The sequence below is a fragment of the Stegostoma tigrinum genome, chromosome 7 (assembly GCF_030684315.1).
Source record: "Stegostoma tigrinum isolate sSteTig4 chromosome 7, sSteTig4.hap1, whole genome shotgun sequence".
NCBI classification, from domain to species: Eukaryota; Metazoa; Chordata; class Chondrichthyes; order Orectolobiformes; family Stegostomatidae; genus Stegostoma; species Stegostoma tigrinum.
In genome coordinates, this window is record NC_081360.1 from 32,191,166 (window position 1) to 32,215,595 (window position 24,430).

At 40.7% G+C, this 24,430-nt stretch overlaps 2 protein-coding genes across 2 annotated transcripts in view; both read left to right on the plus strand.

Moving 5' to 3' along the window:
• Positions 1-397: 397 nt before the first annotated feature.
• Positions 398-5,351, plus strand: LOC125454494 (uncharacterized protein C2orf66-like). Its single transcript, XM_048535341.1, has 3 exons — positions 398-472; positions 556-696; positions 4,832-5,351. Exons 2-3 carry the CDS (start codon positions 574-576, stop codon positions 5,015-5,017), a joined length of 309 nt encoding a protein of 102 aa, XP_048391298.1. The 5' UTR covers positions 398-472; positions 556-573; the 3' UTR covers positions 5,018-5,351.
• Positions 5,352-15,036: 9,685 nt separating this feature from the next.
• gtf3c3 (general transcription factor IIIC, polypeptide 3) overlaps positions 15,037-24,430 on the plus strand; it is a 48,477-nt gene continuing 39,083 nt past the window's right edge. Inside the window, exons 1-4 of the mRNA XM_048533668.2 lie at positions 15,037-15,174; positions 18,804-18,918; positions 21,426-21,601; positions 22,842-22,965. Coding sequence (XP_048389625.1) covers positions 15,076-15,174; positions 18,804-18,918; positions 21,426-21,601; positions 22,842-22,965 — 514 coding nt within the window. The 5' untranslated portion in view covers positions 15,037-15,075. The remainder of the gene's footprint in view (positions 15,175-18,803; positions 18,919-21,425; positions 21,602-22,841; positions 22,966-24,430) is intronic.

The following is a 24,430-nucleotide window of genomic DNA, read 5'->3' on the forward strand; positions in this document are numbered from 1 at the left end:
TGTCTAATGTCTTATACCTCTGCTATCTTGTTTTTATATCAGCCTCAGTTATATATTCTATAATGCTAAGACTTGATTGTAACTCAAAAGGAGAGACTGCTATTACTGATCAAGCTGACTTCGTTGCAGCCTGCAGACTTTATTACATTTTGCCATGGTTTGGAGATAACTATCAAGTAGACACTGAATTTCAGGGTCGGGAATCTCTTATCTGAAACAGTATAGTTAAAGGCACTATTTTATGCAGATATGTAATTAATTCCGCTTTGTGCGAAGTCAGGCTTTACTCCCTGGAGTTTATCAAACCCATTGAAATATCATTGCTCCTGGTACACTGTGCTAACGTCACTGACACCCACACAAAATGCCACCGGCATAAAATAAAATAGCTGCAGCATTGTCAGAGGCATTTCAAGCCGCGCAGCAGCTGGGAGCGCTAACTTAATTTCAGTCCTGAGTGCAAAGGTGTTATGTGAGTATTAAGCTTGTCCGGGTTCGCGTTCGCCTATTTTGTTTGAAATGTGTATGATATGACTCTTCTAATTTTTTTTCCAGTAACATCCACGCTCCATCATGCTCAAAGTGCAGTTTTTTACGTTCTGCCTGGCTGCCTCCCTTGTGACTTTAGCCCATACAATTCCCCTCGAGTCTAAAGATGCTTGGAAGTCTTTGGAAAACCCAAGAAACAGGGAGTTGGTAAGAGTTCAGTTTTCCTTAAGTTCGATCAACCCGAATCTCTAACTACTCGGTAACGTGCTAGTTATGTTTATTTATTCTCCTGTGGTCGAATTCATGATGGTTTGTCTTCTGGATTAAAATAACTTGTTAAAGACGTAGAAATGAGTTCATACATTGACCGACAGAAATGAATTATAGCCGAATTATTATTAAAGATTAATCTTGTTTGCTGAATTGACTTTGAGGCTGCCTGCCAATAATGTCTCGAAAAAAAGGCTAGTATTTATTTAATTCAGACATAAAGGCATTTGCTGTGATAACCCAGGGTACCAGCGTGGAAGATTCTGAAACTGATCATTTGAAGTGTCTCCCTACTAAAGGGAAAAAGCGGAATCTTAAGTTTGTGGAAGCTAGTGTACGCTATATAGGTTTATTGACTTAATTATCCCTTTGAGTCAAGGCTAATTGACCCAATTGAGGTAGATTGGCTGGTGTTGCTTGTCTTATGCACATAGGGAGAGTATTTCTGTTCCATTACAATTGTGACTTTAGCATGCCATCTATCGAATTTACAGCTACCAAGTTAAAGGTAGTAATAATATGTTGGAAACAATTGTATACCGCGTTCACACAGATTTAACACAAAGACATCCCAATCCGTTTCTCACCTAATCCCAACTCCACTGCTTTGCACAAGTCTGGAGAAAACTGCAACAACAGTGAAAGAATTGTAAACCCGGCCCTTACGGGACACGAGGTGAAACTGTTGGGTTTCAGTGCAATTTGTCCTTTCACGTCGTCCTAAGAGAGTTAAGGAGTCAGTCAGCACGGAAACAGGCCCTTCGGTGCAATTCGTCCATCCTCCCAAACTAAACCAGTCCCACTTTTCTGTATTGGCCCGGATCGCTCCAAACCTTTCCGAATCATGTACCTGTCCAAATGTCTTTTAAAATGTTGTAACTGCACCTGCAACTACCACCTCCTCTGGCAGTTTCATTCCACATATGAACCGCCCTCTGTGTGGAAAAAGTTGCCCCTCAGGTCCCTTTTAAATCTTTCTTCTCTCACCTTAAAAAATATGCCCCCGGTCTTGAATTCCCCCACCTGGGGAAAAGATCTTTGCTATTGACCTTATCTATGCCCATCAGGATTTTATGAACCTCTATAAAGTCACACCTCAACCTATGTTCCAGTGAAAAAAGCCCAGCATATCTAGCCTCTCTTTATAACTCAAGCCCTCTAGACCCATCAATATTCTGGTAAATCATTTCTGGGCCCTCTCCAAATTAATAATATCCTTCATAAAGCAGGGCAACCGAACCTAAACATCGTATTCCAAAAGTGGCCTCACCAATGTCTTGTACAACCCCAACATGACTTCATAATTCCTATAACTTAATGGCCTGAGCAATGAAGGAAGTATGCTAAATGCCTTCTTAAACACCCCGTCTACTTGCGATGCAACTTTGAAAGACTTATGTACTTGTACCCCTCAGTCTCTGTTCGACATCACTATCCAGGGCCCTAGCATTAACTGTGTAAGTCCTGCTCGTGTTCGTTTTACCAAAATGCAATATCTTGCACATGTCCAAATCAAACTCCATTTGCCTTTTCAGTTCTGAGGAAGGGTCACTAAATCAGAAACGTCAATTCTGTTTTCTCCTCCACAGATGCTGCCAGACCTGCTGAGCTTTTCCAGCAACTTTGCTTTTGTTCCTGATTTACAGCATCCGCAGTTCTTTTGGTTTCCATTTGCCATTCCTCAGCCCATTGGCCCAAATCGATCAAGATCCATTTGTAATCTTAGATAACCTTCGTCACTGTCCACCATACCACCAATTTTAGTGTCATCTAAAAACTTAGGAACAATGCCTCCTAAGGTCTCAAAATAATTTATCTCCTCCCATCAAACTAATTTTATATCCAATTAACAAGGTTTCTTTTAATCCCATGTGATTGGACTTTACTGATCAGACGACCATGCGGAAGCTTGTCCAAGATTTTAAGTCCATGTAAACAATGCCTACTGCTCTACCCTAATCCTTTTGGTTACTTTCTCAAAAAACTCACATTTGTGAAACATGATTTGCCATGCACAAAGCCATGCTGACTATCCCTAATCAGCCTTTGCCTCTCCAAATGTTTGTAAATTCTATCTCTCAGAAATTCCTCCATCAACTTACCCAGCACTAATGTCAGACTCACTGGCCTATAATCCCCAGGCTTGACCTTACAGCCTTTTTTAATAAAGGCACATTAGCCACCCTCCAGTCCTCTGACACCTCATCATGATGCTAGATTAATCAAATATCTCTGCTAGAGGCCCAGTAATTTCTTCCTTAACTTCCCACAGTGTCCTGGGATATAATTGATCAAGTCCAAGACATTTATCTATCTTTATGTTTAAGACCTCCAGCACCATTTTCTCTGTAACATGGACTGTTTAAGACATCAATATTTATTCCCAAAGTCCTAGCCTCCATGTTTTTCTCCACAGTAAAAACTGATGCAAAATATTCATTTATCGTCTCTCCCATCTACTGTGGTTCCACACAGATAACCTCTAATTTTAAGGGGCCCTATTCTTTCCCTAGTCGGTCTTAAATCTACTTGCAGAATCCCTTTGGATTAATCGCTAGCCTTGTCTGTCAAGGCTAACTCATATCCCCTCTGTGGCATCTTAAAAAATGCCCCAGACCCCTTGTGCTGTTCAAAAATTGTCAAAATATGAATGAGGAAAAGTACATGAGAACCAGCCCTGGCAGAAGAAGAGTAGGGTAAGAGAGTATGTTGGAACTTCCATCTGAACTGATTCTGTGACTAGGTATATTGTAGTCATGCCACTTCAGTAGTCTATGCTCCTTTTGTAGACCTTAATCACAAAGCCATGATTCTTTTTTCAACTGTATATCTTCATTACCTTGGCCATCCTCTCTCTCCTTCTATCAGAATCACAGTTTCCATTTATCGTTCTTGTGCCAAACTCCATGATCTGGCTCCTCCCCGTCTGTGCATCCTCCTCCAACTCCAAAATCGTCAGGAGCACCCTGTACTCCCTAACTCTGGTCTCTAGCCTCTCTCACCATTGCTAACCATGTCTCCAACTGCCTCCACCTAATCTGAGATTTCCTCCAGAAATCTTCATCTCTCTCCTTCACATGAAATAGTCCCTGTTCAACATCCTTCAGTGAGATTTCCAAAAGGTGTAACCAACGCCGTTGAATAATTGAGAGTCATAGAATCAGGATCACACAGACAGAGGGCCTGCAGCCCATTGAGTACTTTTTAAGCTCTCAGTAGAATAATCCAATAACTCTAATTCCTGCACTTGATCCCTCTAGCTCTGCAATTTTTGTCTACTTCAAGTACTCAACCACGTTTACTTCCACCACCTCCACTGACAGTAAGTTCTGTGTCATTCCCACATAGCCATACATTACAGTTCATCCTCATGCCCCAACTCTGTCTCTTGCTCAGAATATTGAATCTATATGCTGGAAGCAAAACTTGCAGGACGGCATGGTGACTCAGTGGTTAGCACTGCTGCCTCATGGCACCAGGGACCTGGGTTCAATTTTAGCCTTGGGCAACTGTTGGTGTGGAGTTGCACATTCTCTCTATTGTCTGCGAAGGTTTCCTCTGAGTGCTCCGGTTTCCTCCTGGGTGAATGAGCCGTGCTAAATTGCCCATAGGGATGTATAGATTGGGGGGGTTATAGGGGGATGAGTCTGGGTGGGATGCTCTGAAGTTTGGTGTGGTCTTGTTGGGCTGAATGGCCTGTTTCCACACTGTAGGGAATTTATGATTCAAAATTACTTTCTGAATGATAGCTGGAAATACAAAAAACAAATGGTAAGCGTTAACAAATTAGTGTTTCCTTTAGAGAGTTAGACTGGAGAATAAATAATAGAAAATAAGGAAATGGGAGAGGAATTGAACAGATGCATTTGCTTCACTATAGAAGGTACCATTCTGGAAGCAACAATATATCAGGAAATGGAAGATCTTGAACTATTCCAATTGAATAGACAAGTCAATGTTTTCTATTATAACTTTGCTTGTATGTAAAAGTCTGAGTTAATAAGAAAACAGCTTGCAAACAAATTAAACGTTATTTAGCTTTGACTACAGCTTTGATTCCTTTCCTCTTCAGTTTTTCCGAACACTTCAAGCTTATTTTTCTGGGAGAGGTATTGACGTTGGGAAGATTTCTAAATCTCTTAGGATGGACAACAGGAGACCATTCAAAGCAGCTGCTCTTTACCCGGACCACATCGCCTCTGCCTTTTCTGACTATGAAGGCCAGAAGGATTCTGTTGCAGCATTCTTGAAAGGATGACTATAGTGACATCTAACAGCAACTGATTATCTCAGCAGCCGAGAATTAATCATGATTTCACTTCAGTCACAGCCTCCTTCACATCTTCTTCACTCTCCTGTTCAAATTGTATTTTCCTTTCGTTTGAATTGTTTTCTTGAAATGATTTTACCGCTTTATGTAATACTTGACCGTATTTATCTACCATGTGTTTCATTAGAAAAATTATTTTGTGTGTTTAGATGCTATTTTGCTTTGATTCATGCCTTTTATTGCCTTCATATGCACACGTGATGCAAAGTTTGCATCCCCACATTGTGGCATTTCAATGTAGTTGTAAATAATGTTAAGTCAAGGCAGGACAATGTAAATAAATATATAAAATCATACTAAATTTGCCCATGTTCTTTCTTGGCTTCCTTTCTGTTTCCTCGCATCTGCATGAAATTTGTTGAAGTAAGCCACGTGCAAGATGCTGGTATCATGCCCAACCTGTTAAAATACCTCAGCTGGGAATTTAGTGATGATATCAATCCATTTGAGAGACTAACCAAACAAACAAACAGTTTAAAGAAGGTTCAACTATCAAATGCAAATACAGGACTGATATCAGAGGTGGTGTTCAGGGCAAAAAAAAACAAGGACCTCCTGGATGGTGTAATGCTGGATAAACTCCTAGAATCATTTAAGAACCAATTGGACATTCCAAAGGTTGTGAGGGCTTTAAGGTCTAGATGGGTAAATGCAAATATTTCTTTTACTGTGGTCCTACCAATGTTTTCTACAAACCCATCATTACTTCCTTACTCTTGCACCCTAGTCTATTCACTACAAACAGACAGTATTGGTCTTATAGCTTCTTTGAGTGCACATGTACTCATTCTTCAACTTTTGCATTCTCCCATTTTTATGTGTGGTTGTCACAATGTTATCTGATCACCCTACTCCATCTCCTCTTGACAGTCACTCATTCCTCTTTCATTTCTAGTGCATTGGAGGCTCTCTGCGCCACAACTTCAAATTTGGTCTCGGGCTGCCTTCTTCTTAAGAAATCACCTATATGCTCACCTCACCCTTCCTTACTATGTGGTCAGATGATTTCAATACCTTCTTGACTGCTTTCTTCCATGCTCCTAAAATATTCACCAAACCACTACCCCCCCCACCACCCCCGACGTTCCCCGATGTTTGTTTTTCATGTGATAAAAGGTGTCTAACATTATCAATTGGAGGTTTGGATTTTTTATAATAGAGGCAGGTAAGATCATAAGATGAAGGAGCAGAGTTGGCCATTCAGTTGATTGAGTCTGTTCCACCATGTAATAAGGCCATGGGATCTAATAAATCTCAATCCCACTTTCCTGATTTCACCCCCACCACAATCCTTGATTCCCTTACTGATTAAAAATCTGTCTGTTTTGTTCTTGATTATATTAGCGACGTAGCTTTAACTGCCCTCTATCATAAAGAATTCTACAGATGGATTTTATTTTCAGTTTTGTGAAGGTGATGGTTTATTTTTTAAAAAGTTAAAAGGTCAGGAAGTTGTTTGACGCACTGACCTAATAATTTTCCAGAAAGCATGTGACTTAGATGTCAAGCAGGATACCTGTAGCATTAATTGATGCAGCTACCTAGAATACACCTCCTCCCACCCACCCTCTTGCAAAAATTCCATCCTCTAATTCATCGCCTCCACCACATCTGCTCCCAGGATGAGGCATTCCACTCCCATACATCCCAGATGTGCTCGTTCTTCAAGGACCACAACATACCCCCGCAGTGGTCGAGAACGCCCTCGACCGTGTCCCCTGCATTTCCTGCACCTCATCCCTCACACCCTGCCCCTCCCCCCCAATAACCGCCAAAAGAGGATCCCCCTAGTCCTCACATACCACCCCACCAACCTCTGGATACAACGCATCATCCTCCGACACATCCGCCATCTGCAATCCGACCTCAAAAAGACATTTTTCCCTCCCCACCCTTGTCTGCCTTCCAGAGAACACCTGCTGTGTTCATCCAGCTCCACACTTTGTTATCTCACATTAATTGATGCAATGTTTTTACTGCTGTGTTTACAACAGATAGAATATACAGACCTGGGTCATTTAAATTGACTTTAGTTCAGAAGAGTTCAGATCATACATTCATAGAACCATACATAGAAGTTAGGAGCAGTAGGGGGCCATTCAGCCTATTGAGCCTGGTACACCATTCATCATGATCGTGGCTGATCGCCCAGCTCAGTAGCCTAATCCTGCTTTCTCCCCATAAAATCCTTTGATTCCATTCACCCTAAGTGCTATATCTATCCATATTTTGAAAACATTCAATGTTTTGGCATCAATTACTTCCTGTGGTCATGAATTCCACAGGCTTACCACTCTTTGGATGAAGAAATGCCTCCTCATCTCCATCCTAAATAGTCTACCCCAAATCCTCAGACTGTGACCCCTGGTTCTGGACACACCCACCATTAGGAATATCCTCCCTGCATCTGCCCTGTCTAGTCCTGCTGAAATTTTATAAATCTGTGAGATTTCGCACCCCCCACCCCGATTCATCTGAACTTAAGCAAAAACAATCCTAACCAAGTCAATCTCTCCTCATACGTCAGACCCGCCATCCCTGGAATCAGCCTGGGAATCCTTCTCTGCACTCCCTCGAGAGCAGGAGTATCCTTCATCAGGAAAGCAGACTAAAACTGCACACAATATTCTAGGTGTGGCCTCACTAATGCCTTGTACAACTGCAACAACACATCCCTACTCCTGTACTCGAAATCTCTTGTAATGATGGTCAATGTATCATTTGCCTTCTTTACCGCCTGCTACACCTGCATGCTTACCTACAGCAACTGGTGTACAAGGACACACATGTCCCACTGCTCACTCCCCGCCCCCCACTCCAATTTACAGATCAGGAGGACAATCGCCATAGCGAAAGGGTTGTAGTTTGTGAACTTCCCGAGCTGTGAGAATTTGTACACACTTTCAAGCTGTCAGAACAGAAAGGGAGTTGTAAATTTGTTTCCGTAATCCTAGAAGGAAAACTGAAAAGTATTAGTTCATTAAGAAATTTGTTAAGATGGAACTTAAATCTGTTCTTTTGTGGATACTGCGGGGATAGAGATAGAAGGTTCATTTTGCTGTTTAAGTTTTTTATAAACTGTCTCATATTTAGTGTTTTGTTTTCTTTTGTGCAAAGAACATTTGCTATATTGTTAAGAAATCTCACACGAATACACTCAGTGACTCAGCAGTTAGCACTGCTGCCTCACAGCACCAGGGACCTGGGTTTGATTCTAGTTTCAGGTGACTGTGTGGAGTTTGCACATTATCCCTGTGTCTGCGTGGGTTTCATCACACAGTCCAAAGATGTGCAGGCCAGGCAGGTTGGCCATGCTAAATTGCCCACAGTGTCTGCTTGGGAAATGCTGGGATAGGGTAGGGGGTGGGATACCTTTTGGAGGGTCAGTGTGGACTCAATGAACCGAATGGCCTGACCTTGCATTCTAGGGATTCTACGTTCAATTGAAAATTTACAAAATATTCAGTCAGGATTCACGACTGGATCTGACTTGTACAATATTACCAACAACAGGAATAAAAGTTGAGGCTCACCTGGGAAAGGAATTCATTGAATTGAACAGAGATCTGTGAATCATTAAAGAAATGAGTATGTGGGTGGTACTTGACACCAAACAGGGCATCGTGATGCATATTACATGGGTTGGACTTTCAAAATAGCTTTGAAAAATTGCGAATTTTTTTTCAGTAAATAGAAGACATAACCAATAACATGACATGACAATTTTGGATTCCACTGCAGTATTTTATTGAACTAGAATTCCCCATCGAAGACAACCATTCTCAGGTGGACAACCAATGTCTCAGGTTAAAACTTTATGCCCCAAGGACATTCAAAAAACAAAAAGTACATTCCTTTCATCTTGCTTTTGAAGTGGATGGTATCCCTTTAACTTTATGCTTATGGTTGATACCATAATTTTGTTATTTTTCTCAGGTTAGCAGATAATAATTACCCTTTCTTTCAATTGTGAAACCTTGTGATTGGCTCCTTACTACAATAAACATTGAGCATCTATTTTATTGGAGTGTTCTATAGCCTTGTGCTAGAAAATAATTTGGAACATTTGTAGCAGCCAATCAAGGATACATAAAAAAAAGGGAGTCAATTCAACCTTCCTCATCTGGTCATCATAATTGAAGGAAATTGTATATTTTTTAAAAATGTGTTGTGCCAGCATGAATGTAATTATAGAATTACCTCTGGAATTTGCAAGTGTAACAGCAATTCTTTCACTTGTGGGGAAAAAAAAGACAAAAATTGAAGGAGCGCTAGGGAAAATAGTAAATATAAAGCATTATCATTAGCGGGTTTATCCGTAGATTGGAAATATCACAGAATAACCTAATGATTTCTCCAGTAACTGAATGCTGGAAGCAGAAAAACAAACAGAGGCAATAACATCTGTTAGTCAATTTCCTTCATTATTGCACTCAAAAGTAAAAGTCATGAATTCTTCACATGTAACAGGATGTGAGTCACAGGATAATTGGATCAGGATTCATAAGTATAGTTCAGTTTTAAGTCTCAAATGTTGTCCTTGTTTGCATTTAATACTTTGATATTATGTATAATTAAATGTCAAAACTGACAGCATTTTATTTAGATGGAGTTAGTTACAATGGGAGATGCTACTAGTACAGGCCAAAAGGCTTGAAATTGGTACAGTGATGTGATTGGTGGGTGCATGATTACATGGGGAGCAGTGACAATGGACAATGAAACTGATACATCACATAGAATGTGCAGTGCAGAAACAGGCTTGTCTGTCCAACTGCTTCATTTTTCTGAAGGGTCTAGACCCGAAACATCAGTTTTCCTGCTCCTCTGATGCTGCTTGGCCGATATGTTAATCCAGCTCTACATCTTGTTGTCTCTGCTTCACAGTAATATTTGTGCTCCTCATAGGGTTCCTCCCATTTTGCTATCCAATTTCTTTGACTTATGCAGCTCTGTTCTCCCTCACTTGTTTATCTGGTTTCTCATTGAATGCAGCAGATGCAAAATTGTCTTGTGTAGTACAGCTTGTAATGGTGCAATGGAGAACTTGTACCACGTTGCCAAATTGACTTCTGGACAGCTGACTCTTGCCTGACCTTTGCGACATTGCTGGACTAAAAGGGGGGCATGCTTGGCCATCACTGCACCCAAACAGATTCTGTCCTGTTGCTATGCAGCACATCTGGCTATTGTAATACCATGGTTCCAAGTCAACAAATATGCAGACAGCTCTTTATTGTTTACTCTGCAACTAGTTTCCTTCAAAGGGGCAAAACTTCTTTCAATGGCACGGTATCCAATTCAAAGGCAAAGTAATTAATCAGAAGTATTCTTTTTCAATGATCAATTATTTGAATGTTCTTCACAGTGTTTTAGAGGTTTTTTAGTGATAGTGCGGATTTCATAGAGATTATTTCTACGTTCTCTCAGCGGTAGGGGAAAGGAATAGGTAAGCTGTCCAATGAAAAGACTTCAATAGGCTTGGGGAAAGTGCAGACATTTAGGCTAAAAATACCCAACACTTTCTAGTATATTCTGTACTAGATAGAACTTTGTAACTGTTGCTGCAACTATTTCCCTTTCTGCAAAGGTATGAGCATTTCTAAACAGACAGAGACAAATTCAAGGAATAATAACTAGAAAGTCCTGGTATTCAGATCACTATTTGGATGTCAGGGACTTGACGACACTCCATGCACCCATTTACCATGCAAGTGTTTAGAAAGAACCAAAAGAATGAATGATCTGGAATTGAGGGATGGACAGAGCGCGAAGTCACTATCCTGACTTCTTGGGTGCTTGTCCTATATTCAATGGATAGAAGTGTTTGAATGTACGATTGACACAAAGGAAAACTATCAGGCCAGAAACAAATTCTTCCACCCCCTCCCCCAAACATGTCCTTACAAAGCAGCAGTTATCTTCAGTTGGCTCGCCGACAGCTGCCATCTTTAGACAGATGAGCAGGGAAGATGGAGGAAGACCCTGATAGTTCTGGTTGACAGCAGCTACCAACGAGCCAGAGACCAACACATCCTGTTCCAGCCGTCAATTCATCCTCTCACATCAGTGAGCCACCTCGACTGTCACAAGTCACATGCTTTTACTATCTATTCAGTTACAGTATTACATCTAACCTGTTGCTTCTTAAACTATGTGAGAGTGACTTACAAAAATTTGTTTCTTTATCTTAGGCATGTGTGCCCCCACAAAAACAAAATCTTACAGCAGTCCCTCTGGAAGGTAACATGGCAGCAAAATGGAGAAGTGGTTGAGGAGTGGGCGAGCTTTACAATGAGATGCTTTGTTAACTTGGAATTGGATTCCTCCGTGCTCCTTATCAGTGACAAAAGACTGTGGTTGGCCAGTCAGTGCATATTGAACTTAGTGTGTGCCCCATGGTGTTCTGCTATATGCCACCCCACCTCAGGTTCTCACCCAAGTCCTCTGTAGTAATGCTTGTCTGCCACCTTACCCGCTGCAAAGCTGACAAACAAAATCACACTTTACCACTTACCAGTCTGCAGTGCATTTATATGGCTGGGTTTGGAATGGGAATCCAGAAGTCTATCTCCACACCAATTGCAGATCACTCATTGTTCCTGATCGCAGGATCAGGGTATGCTGCAAGTTGAGGGGGTGGGGGGCATAAAATGGAAATACATAATTACCTTTAATGTTCTCAGATGATTCCAGGTGCCACACAGTCAGTCTCTGGCACCCTGTGGTCTAAAAGCAATCTTCTTCGCAGGACTCAAATGCACAGATGCCCATGCCCCTATCAATTCTGCTCTGCTCCTTTCTATTGTATATAGATATTCTACCATATCTACAGGAGGGAAGGTAGAATATTACTGGTTGTGTAGCACTGTGTCTGGGTGATGCCATTGCTGACTAACTAAAGGCAGGTTGATACTAATACACGCACAAGCGTGAGGCTGGGGTACCTGAATGTTAGGTTCTAAGCATCTGGGAGCACGTCTGGTTGGTGATGGGTGTGTGATCCCACCATGATTCCTTCCAACTTTTTATGTCAACTCAACTTGACCAGACATGTTGACAATCATGCAGGATCACTGTGGGAGGCCCTTCCAGGGCCTCTTATAGCTGAGCAAGAAATTAGGCACAGGCCTTAGTCTTCATTGTCTTCGAGTTGAATCGTGAAATTGATTATCTGACACAACTGGTGGTGCATCACTGTCTGAACTATAGCTGTTCCAGAAGGTCCAATGCTACCTTTTTGGCTAAGACATTAAACTAGGCACCATCTAATCTCATGAGTGTAAAAGATACTGTAAAAAAGGAGATAGAGAGAAAAATGAATAGGCTAAACTTCAATACTGAATCAGCAGTTCAAGCAGAGTAATTTATTTCATTGCTATTTGTGTAGTAAGTTTACTGTGTACAGAATAATTAATGCCACAAGCTTTTCAGTATCCATACCGTTGGGAGGTGCATGACAGAATTCAGTGGAAGTACTGAAGTACACATGGAGAATATTCAGAATTGGGGAGACAAGTGGCAAGTAACATTCACATCATACAAGTGTCAGATAATGATCATCTCCAACAAGAATCTAACCATCATGTCTTTACATTCAACGGAATTACCATCATGGAAATTCCCACTATCGACAGGCTGCAGGTTGACTTTGGCAAAAACTGAATTGGTTCAGTAATACAAGTACTGAGGCTACAGGAGCAGGTCAGAAGCTAGGAATTGTGCAATGAGCAACTCATCAAAACCTGTCCACCATCTATGAGGCACAAGTTAGAAGATTGACGGAATACTCCCCATTTGTCTGGGTGAGTGTAAATCCAGAAACGTTGATGGAGTTTGACAGCATACAGGAAAAAGCATCTCACATGACCTGCACCACATCTATACATAAATGTTTTGTCTCTACCACTGGGTACTGTCTACAAGATATACATCAGACATTCAAGGTTTCTTGGACATCACCATCCAAATCCGTGACCACCACAATCTCAAAGGACAAGGGCAGCAGCAGGTAATGGGACCACCTATAAAAAGGCACTCACTGTCTGGATTTGGAATGATATCACTATTCCTTCAATGTTACTGAATCAAAATCGTGGAGATACCTCCCTAACAGCATTCGGTGCCTGCACCAATTGGACAGCAGCAGTCCAGAAGGTAGATCACCACTTTTTCAAGAGCATCTAGGGGCAGGCAATAAATACTGGCATGGGTAGTGGTTTAATGCACAAATAAAGGAAGACAAATCACAACTGCATAGGAAGCCTAAAATTTCATTGGATTCATTTCCAGTGCCCTCCATAAGAGTTTCGAGTTCTGAGGTCTGTGCCAGAGATTTTGGCCAGAAATACTGGACTTACACTGGCTAACAATTACTCTAACTCAGATCAGCCAGCATAACTGAAGTGAGTACCATAAACCCTCCCAACCTGATCCACCATTAACATTGAACTGACATTACTAAAAGCTGGAATGACCAGAGCTGATTTTCTTTCTTACCACTATCCACTCAATCCAACATGATCTGGCACCCAATACTTGAACCTGACTTTCTCTCCCACAATCACACTCTTCCTGATCTAGCCATCCTGACTCTGTCTCCATCACTCTCACAAGCCAACTTCACTCTCTGTCCCATCAACACACCCCTATCCTCACTCCAATCTGGCCCAACCATACTCTCACTTCCATCAAACCACAGCTCCCTGACCTGACCCAATTATTCTTCTGAACCATCCCAGCTACAATCTCCAACTTAATCTCTCCCACCAGCCAACCCTATTCTGACATCTAACTCATTCAACCCAATAGAAGACTTAAAACAGATAAAATTTTATCTGAATATGACAGCAATGTTGGAAATAAAAAAGGTAGAGTTGTTCCTTCTTGGCCCACATTACTGATCTACACTCATTTGTCATCCAAACACATGGCTGCTTTGTTGCATTCCAACTGAAGTAGCGCAACTACAGCAGTGAATACAGTTCACTGTTTAAATGGATAAAACACTTTGGGCTGCCCTAAGGCCATCACCAACTCACCCTTCAGTTACACATGACGAGTCCTTAACACTGATTCAGCTCCCTCTGAGAACCAGTCCTCAGAGTGAACAGGATATCTGACACTCCTGTTGCTATCTGTCAGCTAGGGCTGCCTGATTGGACCAGGTTAACAGACCCACATCTTTCCGTCTTCAGACCGTCGGAGATTGTAAATTGATAGTTACGTGAGACTGTTAAACTTCTAATTGGTAATTGCCCAGCATCTACAATCCACCGAAAGAGACCCCAACTCAGATTTAGAGGTGGAGACTTGATGGTTCTGATTTACCTTCATTGTTATTGGGGATTAGGGGACCAGGTTAACAGTCCCAGTCAGGCCACCCATATTCCATGGGTCCACCCGGCTGACCTCTTCACAATTACTATACTAAGATCATGAAAGACTCTACATAAATCTAGTTTTTCTCCCCAGCACACTTAGGCTATCAATGTTGCATTGGCCAAATTACCTTGATGCACGTCCCAAATAGAAAAGAGCAAACAAAAAAGAAAAACTAAGTGGTATCACTTTGATTCTGATCGTGGAATGGACATGTAATTAAAGTCTATTAAAGAAATGATTTCCCCCACTTCATTTGTTTAAAACTGACTTCCGTTTTACATTTGAACTCTGTCAGTTTCGAAGAAATTTCAGAAAAAATTACAAAGCATGTCAACATCTGAACTCTCAATAAGTTGCCATGAAAACCAAGGGACAATTATAAAATAACTTTTAAGTTTCTTTCGATATTGATAGATGACATTCTGTACCAAAGAAGTTGAGAATGAAGCAAAGCAAAGATCAAAGGGACCAGAAATCAGGCCCGTACAGGAGAGAGAACGGAAAGCCCGGAACCAATATACGGCTTCTGTGTTCCACCGGACGTTACAGGTTGAAAGGACCGGGTTTACGAGTGTTACTCTGCAATCTGTCCGGGTCGAAAAATGTCTGGTTTCAGCCCCGAGCTGATCGATTACTTGGAGGGAAAGATCTCATTCGAGGAATTTGAACGGCTCCGGGAGGAGAGGAAAGCCACAGAGAAGGTGGGAGACTTGAGCAGTTTGCGGTGTAATGACAAGTTGTAGATGTTTTTGAGCTTTCTGTAGGTCCCACCTCCTCCTCCTCCTCTAACTTACTCTGCACCCCCAGATACACTCGTCTATTCTCACTTCTCAGGGTTAAACTGTCCTTCACCGAAGTGTCTGCTTGGGTTATCGCCCACATCTTCCCGTCTTCAGACGGTCGGAGGTTGTAAATTGATAGTTACCTGAGACTTTTAAACTTCTAATTGGTAATTGCCCAGCATCTACAATCCACCGAGAGAGTCCCCAAATCAGATTTAGAGGTGGAGACTTGATGGTTCTGATTTACCTTCATTGTTATTGGGGATTAGGGGAGTACGACATATTCTAACTCCCGCTCTGCTACAAAATTGACAGCCCCACTTCAAATCTCTGACATTAACACCTCTCTCCTGGACATCTGACCCTTTCAGAATTCTGGATTCACATACAAACTCTGACCCATTCAAACCTCACCCACACTTACTTGCTTCCTACATTTTAATGATATAACACCCTGCTGCTTTTACCCATTTGGCATCATACTTTTTTTAACCGACCTACCATTCTCCCACCTTACCCACCTGGCTCCTCATAATGTTTGTGCCAGAAACAATTGCCACTTTGCAGAAACTTTAGACTTGCATATTTAAATTCTTGCAGTGGGGTTTGAACCCACCACATTGTGTGATTCAGAGGTGAATATGTTGTTGCTCAAAGCCACCAGACAAAGATTTCACCACAGCTACAAAATATTCCTGCCTATCATAATCATCTTTGTGCATATGTTATATACAACTCCCCTTTCATGCCCCTGAACAGAATGCATACACCTGCTTCACTCACTAACTGTTAGCTCATTGCAGTCCTCCCTCAAATTAATCATCTCTTTCTTGATACAATTGTGCATGCATATATTTCTCTCAACTTAACAGACAACTCACATTCACAAACAGCGTGACTGCAGATCATTAGGCATATGTTCACTTTGTGTAACTGCCAGCCTGTCCACAAATTAGTTAAATGCTCTTGCTTGGTGTACTAAATTCCCTAATGTTACAACCTTAACAAGGTGATTCACAGAGCTGATCTTTTCGTACCGATACAGTGGGAAAGCTGCATGTAAGGAGGTATTACTGGAGTTCAGAGGAACCAATCTAGAAATAGGGGCCTCTGCTTTCTCATCATGAGTTTTCTGCTTAAAGGCCGGTCTGAGCCACACTGGCAGTACAGCAACCTGAACCAACTGGATCATCCCCTCTGCGTTCCTCCCTCAAAAAAAAAACACAACTTGTTGCGGCAAAACACATTTTTTGATGTGCACGTTGTAGCCGAGAGCAGCACATGGCTGACCAGGAGTATTTGCCACTCTTACTGTCTGAAAAAGTTTGAAAATTGATACTAACCTGTTTTGCTATCAAGCCATAGAAGTGACACTTCAGAACTTCTGACTCAGGCAGGGAACTATCAGAAACATAAAACAGAAATTGCTGGAAAATCTCAGCAGATCTGGCAGCATATGCAGGGAGAAATCAGAGTTAACGTTTCAGATCCTATGACCTTTAGAGCTGATTGTAGCTAGGAAAAAGTTGTTTTTTTATGCAGGAGATGGGGTTAGGGGAGGAGGTAATGAGTAAATGGTAGGTGAACAGACAAAGGAATGGATTACAGTCAGCCTAGGAGAATGAATAACTGCTAATGGGGACTATTAGTGGCCAATAATGAGTAGTGAGTAATAGCAGACCATGTGATAACAAGGTCTGGTGAGTGGGATTGGGTTAAGGAATGGGAGAAGGTGCCTCAAGCCCTAAAGTTGTTGAACTTGATATTGAGTCCAGAAGGCTGTGCAGTACCCAAATGGAAAATGAGATGCTGTTCTTCCAGCTTGTGCTGAGCTTCATTGGAGCACTGCAGCAAGCCTGAGACACTGACATTGGCCAGGGAACAAGGTGTGTGTTCAAGTGGCAGGCAACTGGAAGTTTGTCTTTTTTGAAGACAGAACGTAACTACTCTCTAAAGTGGACCCCCAGTCTCTGCTTCATTACCCCAATGTAGAGGAGACCACATAGTGAGCAGTGAATACAGCAGGGTTTGTAGTAGTAGCAGTTTTAGTAGATTGTGGGAAGTGCAGGTAAAGTGCTGCTTCATCTGGAAGTTGTGTTTGGGCCCTTGGGTACAGAGGAGGGAGGAAGTGTACAGACCTTCTCCAGTTGCAGGGGATGATGCCATGGGGCTGTGGAGTAGTATTGGGAGTGAAGGAGGAGAGAACAAGGGTATCCTGGAGGAAATGCTCCCTGTGGAAAGTTGACACGGGATGGGAGGGGAATATGTCTCCAACTGGAGTTGGCGGAAATAGTAGCTAATGATTCTCTGGATGTGGGTGCAGATGGGATAGTAGGTGAGGACAAGGGGGGTCCCTTTAGCTACTGTGGGAGGGAAGAGAGGGGATGAGAGCTGAAGTGCATGGGATGGGATCAGACCCAGCTGATGGCCCTGTCAAGAACGGTGCTGGGGAATCCTTGGTTGAGAAAGAAGTTGGACATCTCGGAGGCCCTCTTGCGGAAGTTAGCATCATCGGAACAGATGCAACGGAGACTGAGGAACTGGGAAGATGGAGTAGAGTCTTTACTAGAAGTAGGATGTAAGGATGCATAGTCAAGGTAACTGGAAGTCAGTTGGTTTGTAGTGGATATTGGTGGCCAGCCTATCTCCATGAATGGAAACAGAGATGTTGAGGAAGGAAGGGAGGAGTCAGAGATGGACCAGGTAAAGGTGAGAGTAAGGTGGAAATTGGAAGTGAAATTGATAAACGCAGGAAAACTATCACTGTGCCACAAAACCTATGGCCTTCACTGTACAGTTAATGTTGGACTATAATCTGGAAGTATTAGAATCTAATGAGTCTGACATTGAAAGGAGTATGCAAATAATTCAGATATTTTATGTAAAATACACCAGTGATTAATTTGAAGTTCTAATTACCTCAAAGAGAATATTTTTGGACAATCTTCCCCTAAGCATATTGTTTTTTGTTTTGGGTCAATTGATAGCTGTTTTCTTAAACCACTGCAATTCTTGTGATGTAGGTCATTCTACATTGGATGTTGGTGAATGAGTAACAGGATTTTGATCCTGTGACAGTGAAGGAGATATTTCTGAGTTAAGATGATGTCTGACTGAAATGGAACTTGCCTTTGTGATATTTCAACATTTTGTACAAGTAGTAAATGTTCTCAATATGTAGTATTTCAGTTTATTACAGAAGAATCTTTTTTTCTCGAATGAGGAAATATCTTGTATTTCGGATGAGAGTAGGAAATGGATTGACAATAAGACATGTTAAGCTTTTAGGAATTGGAGTAAACCATGTTTTATTTGGAATAGAAACATTTAGTGCTAATGAGAATTATAATTGACTGTAAAATTTAAATGTTTTTTCAGGATTGCCTTAACTGAGTATTTTTAAGCATGAACTCACTGCAGTCCTATTGTCAGTGTGTTAATTTTATAATTGAGGGGAAATATGAAATGCCCGTGTGATTTTAACAAATTTTCATCTTTGATGTACCTTTGCCATGTATATGATGAGATGAGTGTTTTGTTTTGTTTAGGAAGCTATTGGTGATGGAGTGACTGAAGATGAAGCAGAAATCACCGCAGTCGAAGATCAGGATGGCCCTTCCAGGGCCTCTCACAGCCGAACCAGGCAAAAGTCGAATGATTTAGGTACATCATTAGTCTAATAATTAGAAAAGCCAGTTAGTGCCTGTTTTCAAACAAGAAATTGTAGATGGTGCAATGGTAATAGAAAATTAAATCTTAAAAATTATTTTGGCTTATTCAATTAAATGGTAACATTTTATGCATTGTAAATTTCTAATTGATAAAACATTTGACAAACCAAATAATGCAAATTTAGCAAGTTTTGCTCCTACATGACATGGGCTACATCCTACTTGATGTATTGCATTTAAAAGATCAATATAGTACCTTTAGCAGAAATATTCACCTAAATTATTTAGTAAAGTGATTTTTTTTAAACAACTTTTTAAACTGATTGACTTTGACCACATTTTAAAACAAAAGCACATCAAACCCTCTCAACTGATAACTAAAATGAATCTTCCTTCATTTTAAAACCCAAGTTTCCAAGTAACAATAATCTAAATTAAAATCTGTTCTTTGCTGAAACAATGACCACCGCTTTCTGATATGCAATGGTCATAATCTGCCTATGATAAAAGATTGACCCAGTATTTATACAGTGCTTTACTGAAAGACTGAAAGCATTTTACAGCCAATGAAGTACTTTTTGAAGTGTAGTCAAAGTTGTATGTTAGGAAACATGGGGACAAATTTTGTGCTTATTTCTCCACTGTGTATGGTCTTGTGCTTTCCTCTCTTGTAGGAATCTTTCATTTTTAACATCAGTGAGCAATTTTGTTTGAAAAAATACGATATCAACTGATTTCCCATTGCCTTCCTCATGTGTACTTAAAGGAAGCTCATTTCTGGATGGATGAGTGGCCAGTCTTTCCCCAAGGTTGCACCATTGCCATTGAAGATCCACTGTTAGTGATGTATCATAATTCTGAGAATGGTACCCTCACAAGGGATTTTGGAGATTTGCAAATGCACAGGAATGACCACTCCCTGTTTCTCAAATGACCTTGTTATCCTTCACAAGTGAAGAAGTTTCCAATTTAACACCATGTGTATAATATCCAGAATTCAACTGGAGATGAGAAAAAAGGTTCTTCCATTTTATGAACCAAAACAAAGTTGCTGGAAAAGCTCAGCAGGTCTGGCGGCGTCTGTGAAGGAGAAAACAGAGTTTATATTTCAGGTCCGGTGACCCTTCCTCAGAACTCCCCAATTCTGAGCAAGGGTCACCGGACCCGAAAGGTAAACTCTGTTTTCTCCTCCACAGATGCTGCCAGACCTGCTGAGCTTTTCCAGCAACTTTGTTTTGGTTCTTGATTTACAGCATCTGCAGTTCTTTTGGTTTCCTCCGCCTTATATTGTTTATCTTTTATTATGGTGTGTTTGTTTGAACTTCCCACCCTTTGTCCTGTTCAGACCTAATGTAATTTTTTATATCTAACTCATCGTAAAGCCTTACAGCAAAAAAGGAGATCACATATTTAGTTGCTGTCATCCCAATTGTTTGAAAGAGCTTACAGCCTGCATTTTTCCCATTAACCCTGAAAGTTAGTTCTATTTAAATACTTGAGATAATGGGAACTGCAGATGCTGGAGATTCCAAGATAATAAAATGTGAGGCTGGATGAACACAGCAGGCCAAGCAGCATCTCAGGAGCACAAAAGCTGACGAGCTGATGAAGGGTCTAGGCCCGAAACGTCAGCTTTTGTGCTCCTGAGATGCTGCTTGGCCTGCTGTGTTCATCCAGCCTCACATTTTATTATCTATTTAAATACTTTCCTGTTTTCTATTTACTAAATTGCCAAATTTTTGTTTCGGCTATGAAGTAAGAAATTGTATTTCCTATAACCAAATCCATATCATTTCTGTGTAAAGACATCCAAATATCCCAATATGAGCTTCTGGGAATGCAACTGCATACTTTTCTCCAGGTAAAGGGATATCTGTTCACCTCTATTTTCTGCTGCCTATCCCTTAGCCAGTTACATTCCTTTAATAATACGTGCTTTATCTTCTGAAGAATTCTTTCATGTGGTATTATCAAATGTGTTTTGTAAGTCCATTTATATCCATTGGATTACCTTCATCAACTCTCCCTGTTACTTCATTGAAGTATTCAATCACTTTAGTCAGACATGACTGATCTTCATTGTATCTGAGGGTTGTTCCTTACTATACAGCTCAGATGGGAGCTGGGGAGGCATCAAAAGGAACATTTGTAAAGTAGGGTAGTGTTACCACTACAAAATGGCAGATAATTTTATGATATAAGGCAGACGATGCAGGAGACTCAAAAAGATGTGGCAGTATTCTTGGAGACTTTAAAATAGAGTTAATGTTTCAAATCCAATATGACTCTTTGGATGGTTTTGTGATCCCTAATTAACTCTGGTACTAGAAGATGGCAAGGAATGAAAAGACTCAACTTCCTAAAATGTGTAAAGGCTGAACATCTGATGGATTTCATAAAATAGAAAGTGAATTGTTAACTCTCTTGTTTTTATCTCAACTTTAGTTGTGAATGTTTCACTTCTTTTAAACAAGCATGAATCGATTATTTATTCTGCAGAGGAAACCCCTGATGGTGTTAGCAAGTCTGTCCATCGGGTTTTTGCTTCAATGTTTGGTGATCATGTAAGTGATGATGACGATGATGAGGAACAGGAACAAAGTGAACAGCTGTCTGCTGGAGAAATTTTTGCCTTGGAAATGGAGCTACACCGCGAACATAAGAAAATGCAGAGGGTGAGCAAATTGCAACACTCGGCACAAAGAGGATGCTACATTGAAATTAACTGAGTCCAAAAAGTATTTTCAGACTGTTTAATAATGCTAATGAGTATAACAATGTACAATACACTCTTAAACACAATAGATATTATAAGATGATTTGAAACTTGTGTTCAAATTTTGAAATTTCTAAACTTTTAACAATAATCTGAAATTGTTCCTTGAATTACTGCTTAAGAATCTTTCTCGGTAGAATTTCCCCATCATTTGTAGAGTTTTGGATCCCAGCAAAGTTAAGAATTGCAAAATCTTTGGGTCATTTCAAAAAAAATTATTGTATGTCAGATTATTTATAATAAGTTCTCAATATGGTGAGGCCTGTTCTGGACCATGATGTAGAGGAGGGGTTAAAATAACTTATTTTCAAAGGCTTCTCTTGGGATTTTCTCAAGGGCTTCATTTTGATTTTATGGGGCTTCTTTTGCATTCTTAATAACTCTTTTACTGTGTTGTGCTCTCAAGTGATAACATTAACTACTGCATTTGTGTTGATGTATTGGGTATATGGATCTCACACTGAAGCAGAATTAGTAGAATTCATTAGGATCCTCAAAAGATGTCACCGCTCCATTAAAATTAAACTCACAAACTTGAGGGAAGCATTAATTTTCTCAAGACCACTTGAATTAGCTCAAGACAATATTTGTTTACGTCAGACATATTTGTCTGAAATTATTTTCATGTCTGTTATCATGTTTTTTCTAAAACCTTTTTATGCCACCAAAATGAGGGAGGATGGGGACATTATGTGCAATGGCATAAGTTAGCAACAAATGTTTTATTTTAAAAGAAATATGCTTAAAGTAAGCAAATATTTGACTCCCAGGGAAGACAGTTGATTCCTGGGCAATTCAGCATTTTAGCTAAGGATTGGATTAGCATTGTTTGAGAAGGAGGCTTGAGGTTTACAAATAAATAAATCTTGTTTTTTGTATTTTCAGAAGAGATGAGCAGATAAACCACATTCTTCTTAATGTATGGTTTGTGAAGAGGTGACTGTGTCTAAAGTCTGTTTAACTCCATATATGTTCAAATTGCTAAAAGGTTACAATTATAAGTAGAATGTAGAAGCTTCAATTTGTTGATATGTTACCTTTGAAGACTTGGGAATTTAACTTTGTCTTTTCATTTCTCTCCCCCCCCCCCCCCCCCCCCCCGCCCCCCCCTCTCCCCCCAATCGCCTGAAATGTTTTAGGAGAGGCGTCCTCGAAGTAAACTCCCTAAAGCTTTGAGAGGTCTCATGGGAGAAGCTAATATTAGGTTTGCACGAGGAGACCGAGAAGAAGCTGTGATGATGTGTATGGAAATCATTAGACAAGGTACAGAAGTTCTTGCTGGGGCACTGTTTGAAGGTCAAACCTTCGTCTGCAAAACTACAGCTCTCCAAACTCATTGAAGTCACTTTGAAAAATATATACAAGCATTAATTCAGAATTTCCTTTTCTACTCACTCATGGTAATTTCCACTATTTAGCAGATTTCTGAAATTGGAATCTCATAAATCTGCCACCTGTGTGTTCTGACTTTTGATCCCAGTGCAATACAGGGAGTGTAACAGAATTGCAGTTCACCTATCAACTGGTGACAGCATGAACTGAAATTTAAACAGAGACACAACTGCTCCTGTTCAATCACAGACTCTGTTTCTCCAAGGCTTCACTTCCTGTAACCACAGGTTCCCTACCTCAACTTCTCACTGCTTCTCTGAGCGTGGAATCTTATGGTGACATGAATGATATGGGTTATGTTGGGAAATGTGGCAGAATTGCGTGAGAAGTTGGCCCAGATCTATCTCGACAGTGGGAGCAACCATCCCTGTAACTTGGTGAAACTTAGTGAAGAAATTTAAGATTAGCTCAGAATTCACAACTGGATTTCTTATCGCAAAAAAAACATACAATTTTGTCTTTGGTCATAAATTTTCAGATCTTTTTGTCTTCAGTCATCCTCATCCCCAGTGATAGGTTTCCCTGTCAGGGGAAACATGTTGTCATTCTCTATCCTGTCAATCCTTTTTGGAATCTTGTATGTTTGAATGAAATTACCAATAATTTCTCTAAACTTCAGAGAATGTAGCTTCAATTTAGTCAGTCTCTTAACCTAAGACAACTCTTTCATCCTATGAACATCTCCTTGTGAACTTTTGCAGTACCACAGTACCACCTCTGAGGTAAGCTTCTACTTTCTTTAGATGTGGAGACTAAAACTGCACAACTGCACTCGTGCCAAAGGTCTGTATAATTGCAGCAGTTCTTGCATTTTCTTAAAAGTAAAGTACTGTAGAGCTGGAGATTGGAAATAAAAATAGAAGGTGCTGGAGAAACTCAGCAGGCCTGGCAGCTTCTGTCGAGCGAAAAACAGAGTTAAGATTAGTTAACTGATTTATTGTTGTTACATGTACGGAGATACAGTGAAAAGTGCCGTTTTGCATGCTCTACAGGCAGATTGTACCATACAAAGTGCATCATGGTCACAGAACAGAATGCAAAATGCAGTGTTACAGCTGCAGAGAAGGTGCGGAGAGAGAGATCAGAATTAACATTTGGGAAGCCCATTCAAAACTCAGTGAGCTGATTTTCTCAAGCACTTTAAGTTTTTAATTTCTTTCTTGCCACTACTGCCCATACATCTCCCTTTTACAATGAGGCAATAGGTTTAGAATGACCCAGAGTTTTCACAACCTTGCTAATGTATTTGATACCAGAGTGAGCTTCTCACCACATCTGCCTTAACTCTAAGCCTGTCCACTTCAACCTCCACAACGCCACCAACTTTGCTTCTTGT

Coding starts and splice junctions, on each gene's coding strand:
- LOC125454494 (XM_048535341.1), top strand. CDS start 574: ATGCTCAAAGTGCAGTTTTTTACGTTCTGCCTGGCTGCCTCCCTTGTG. Junction 697..4,831: donor ACCCAAGAAACAGGGAGTTG/GTAAGAGTTCAG, acceptor TTTCCTCTTCAG/TTTTTCCGAACACTTCAAGC.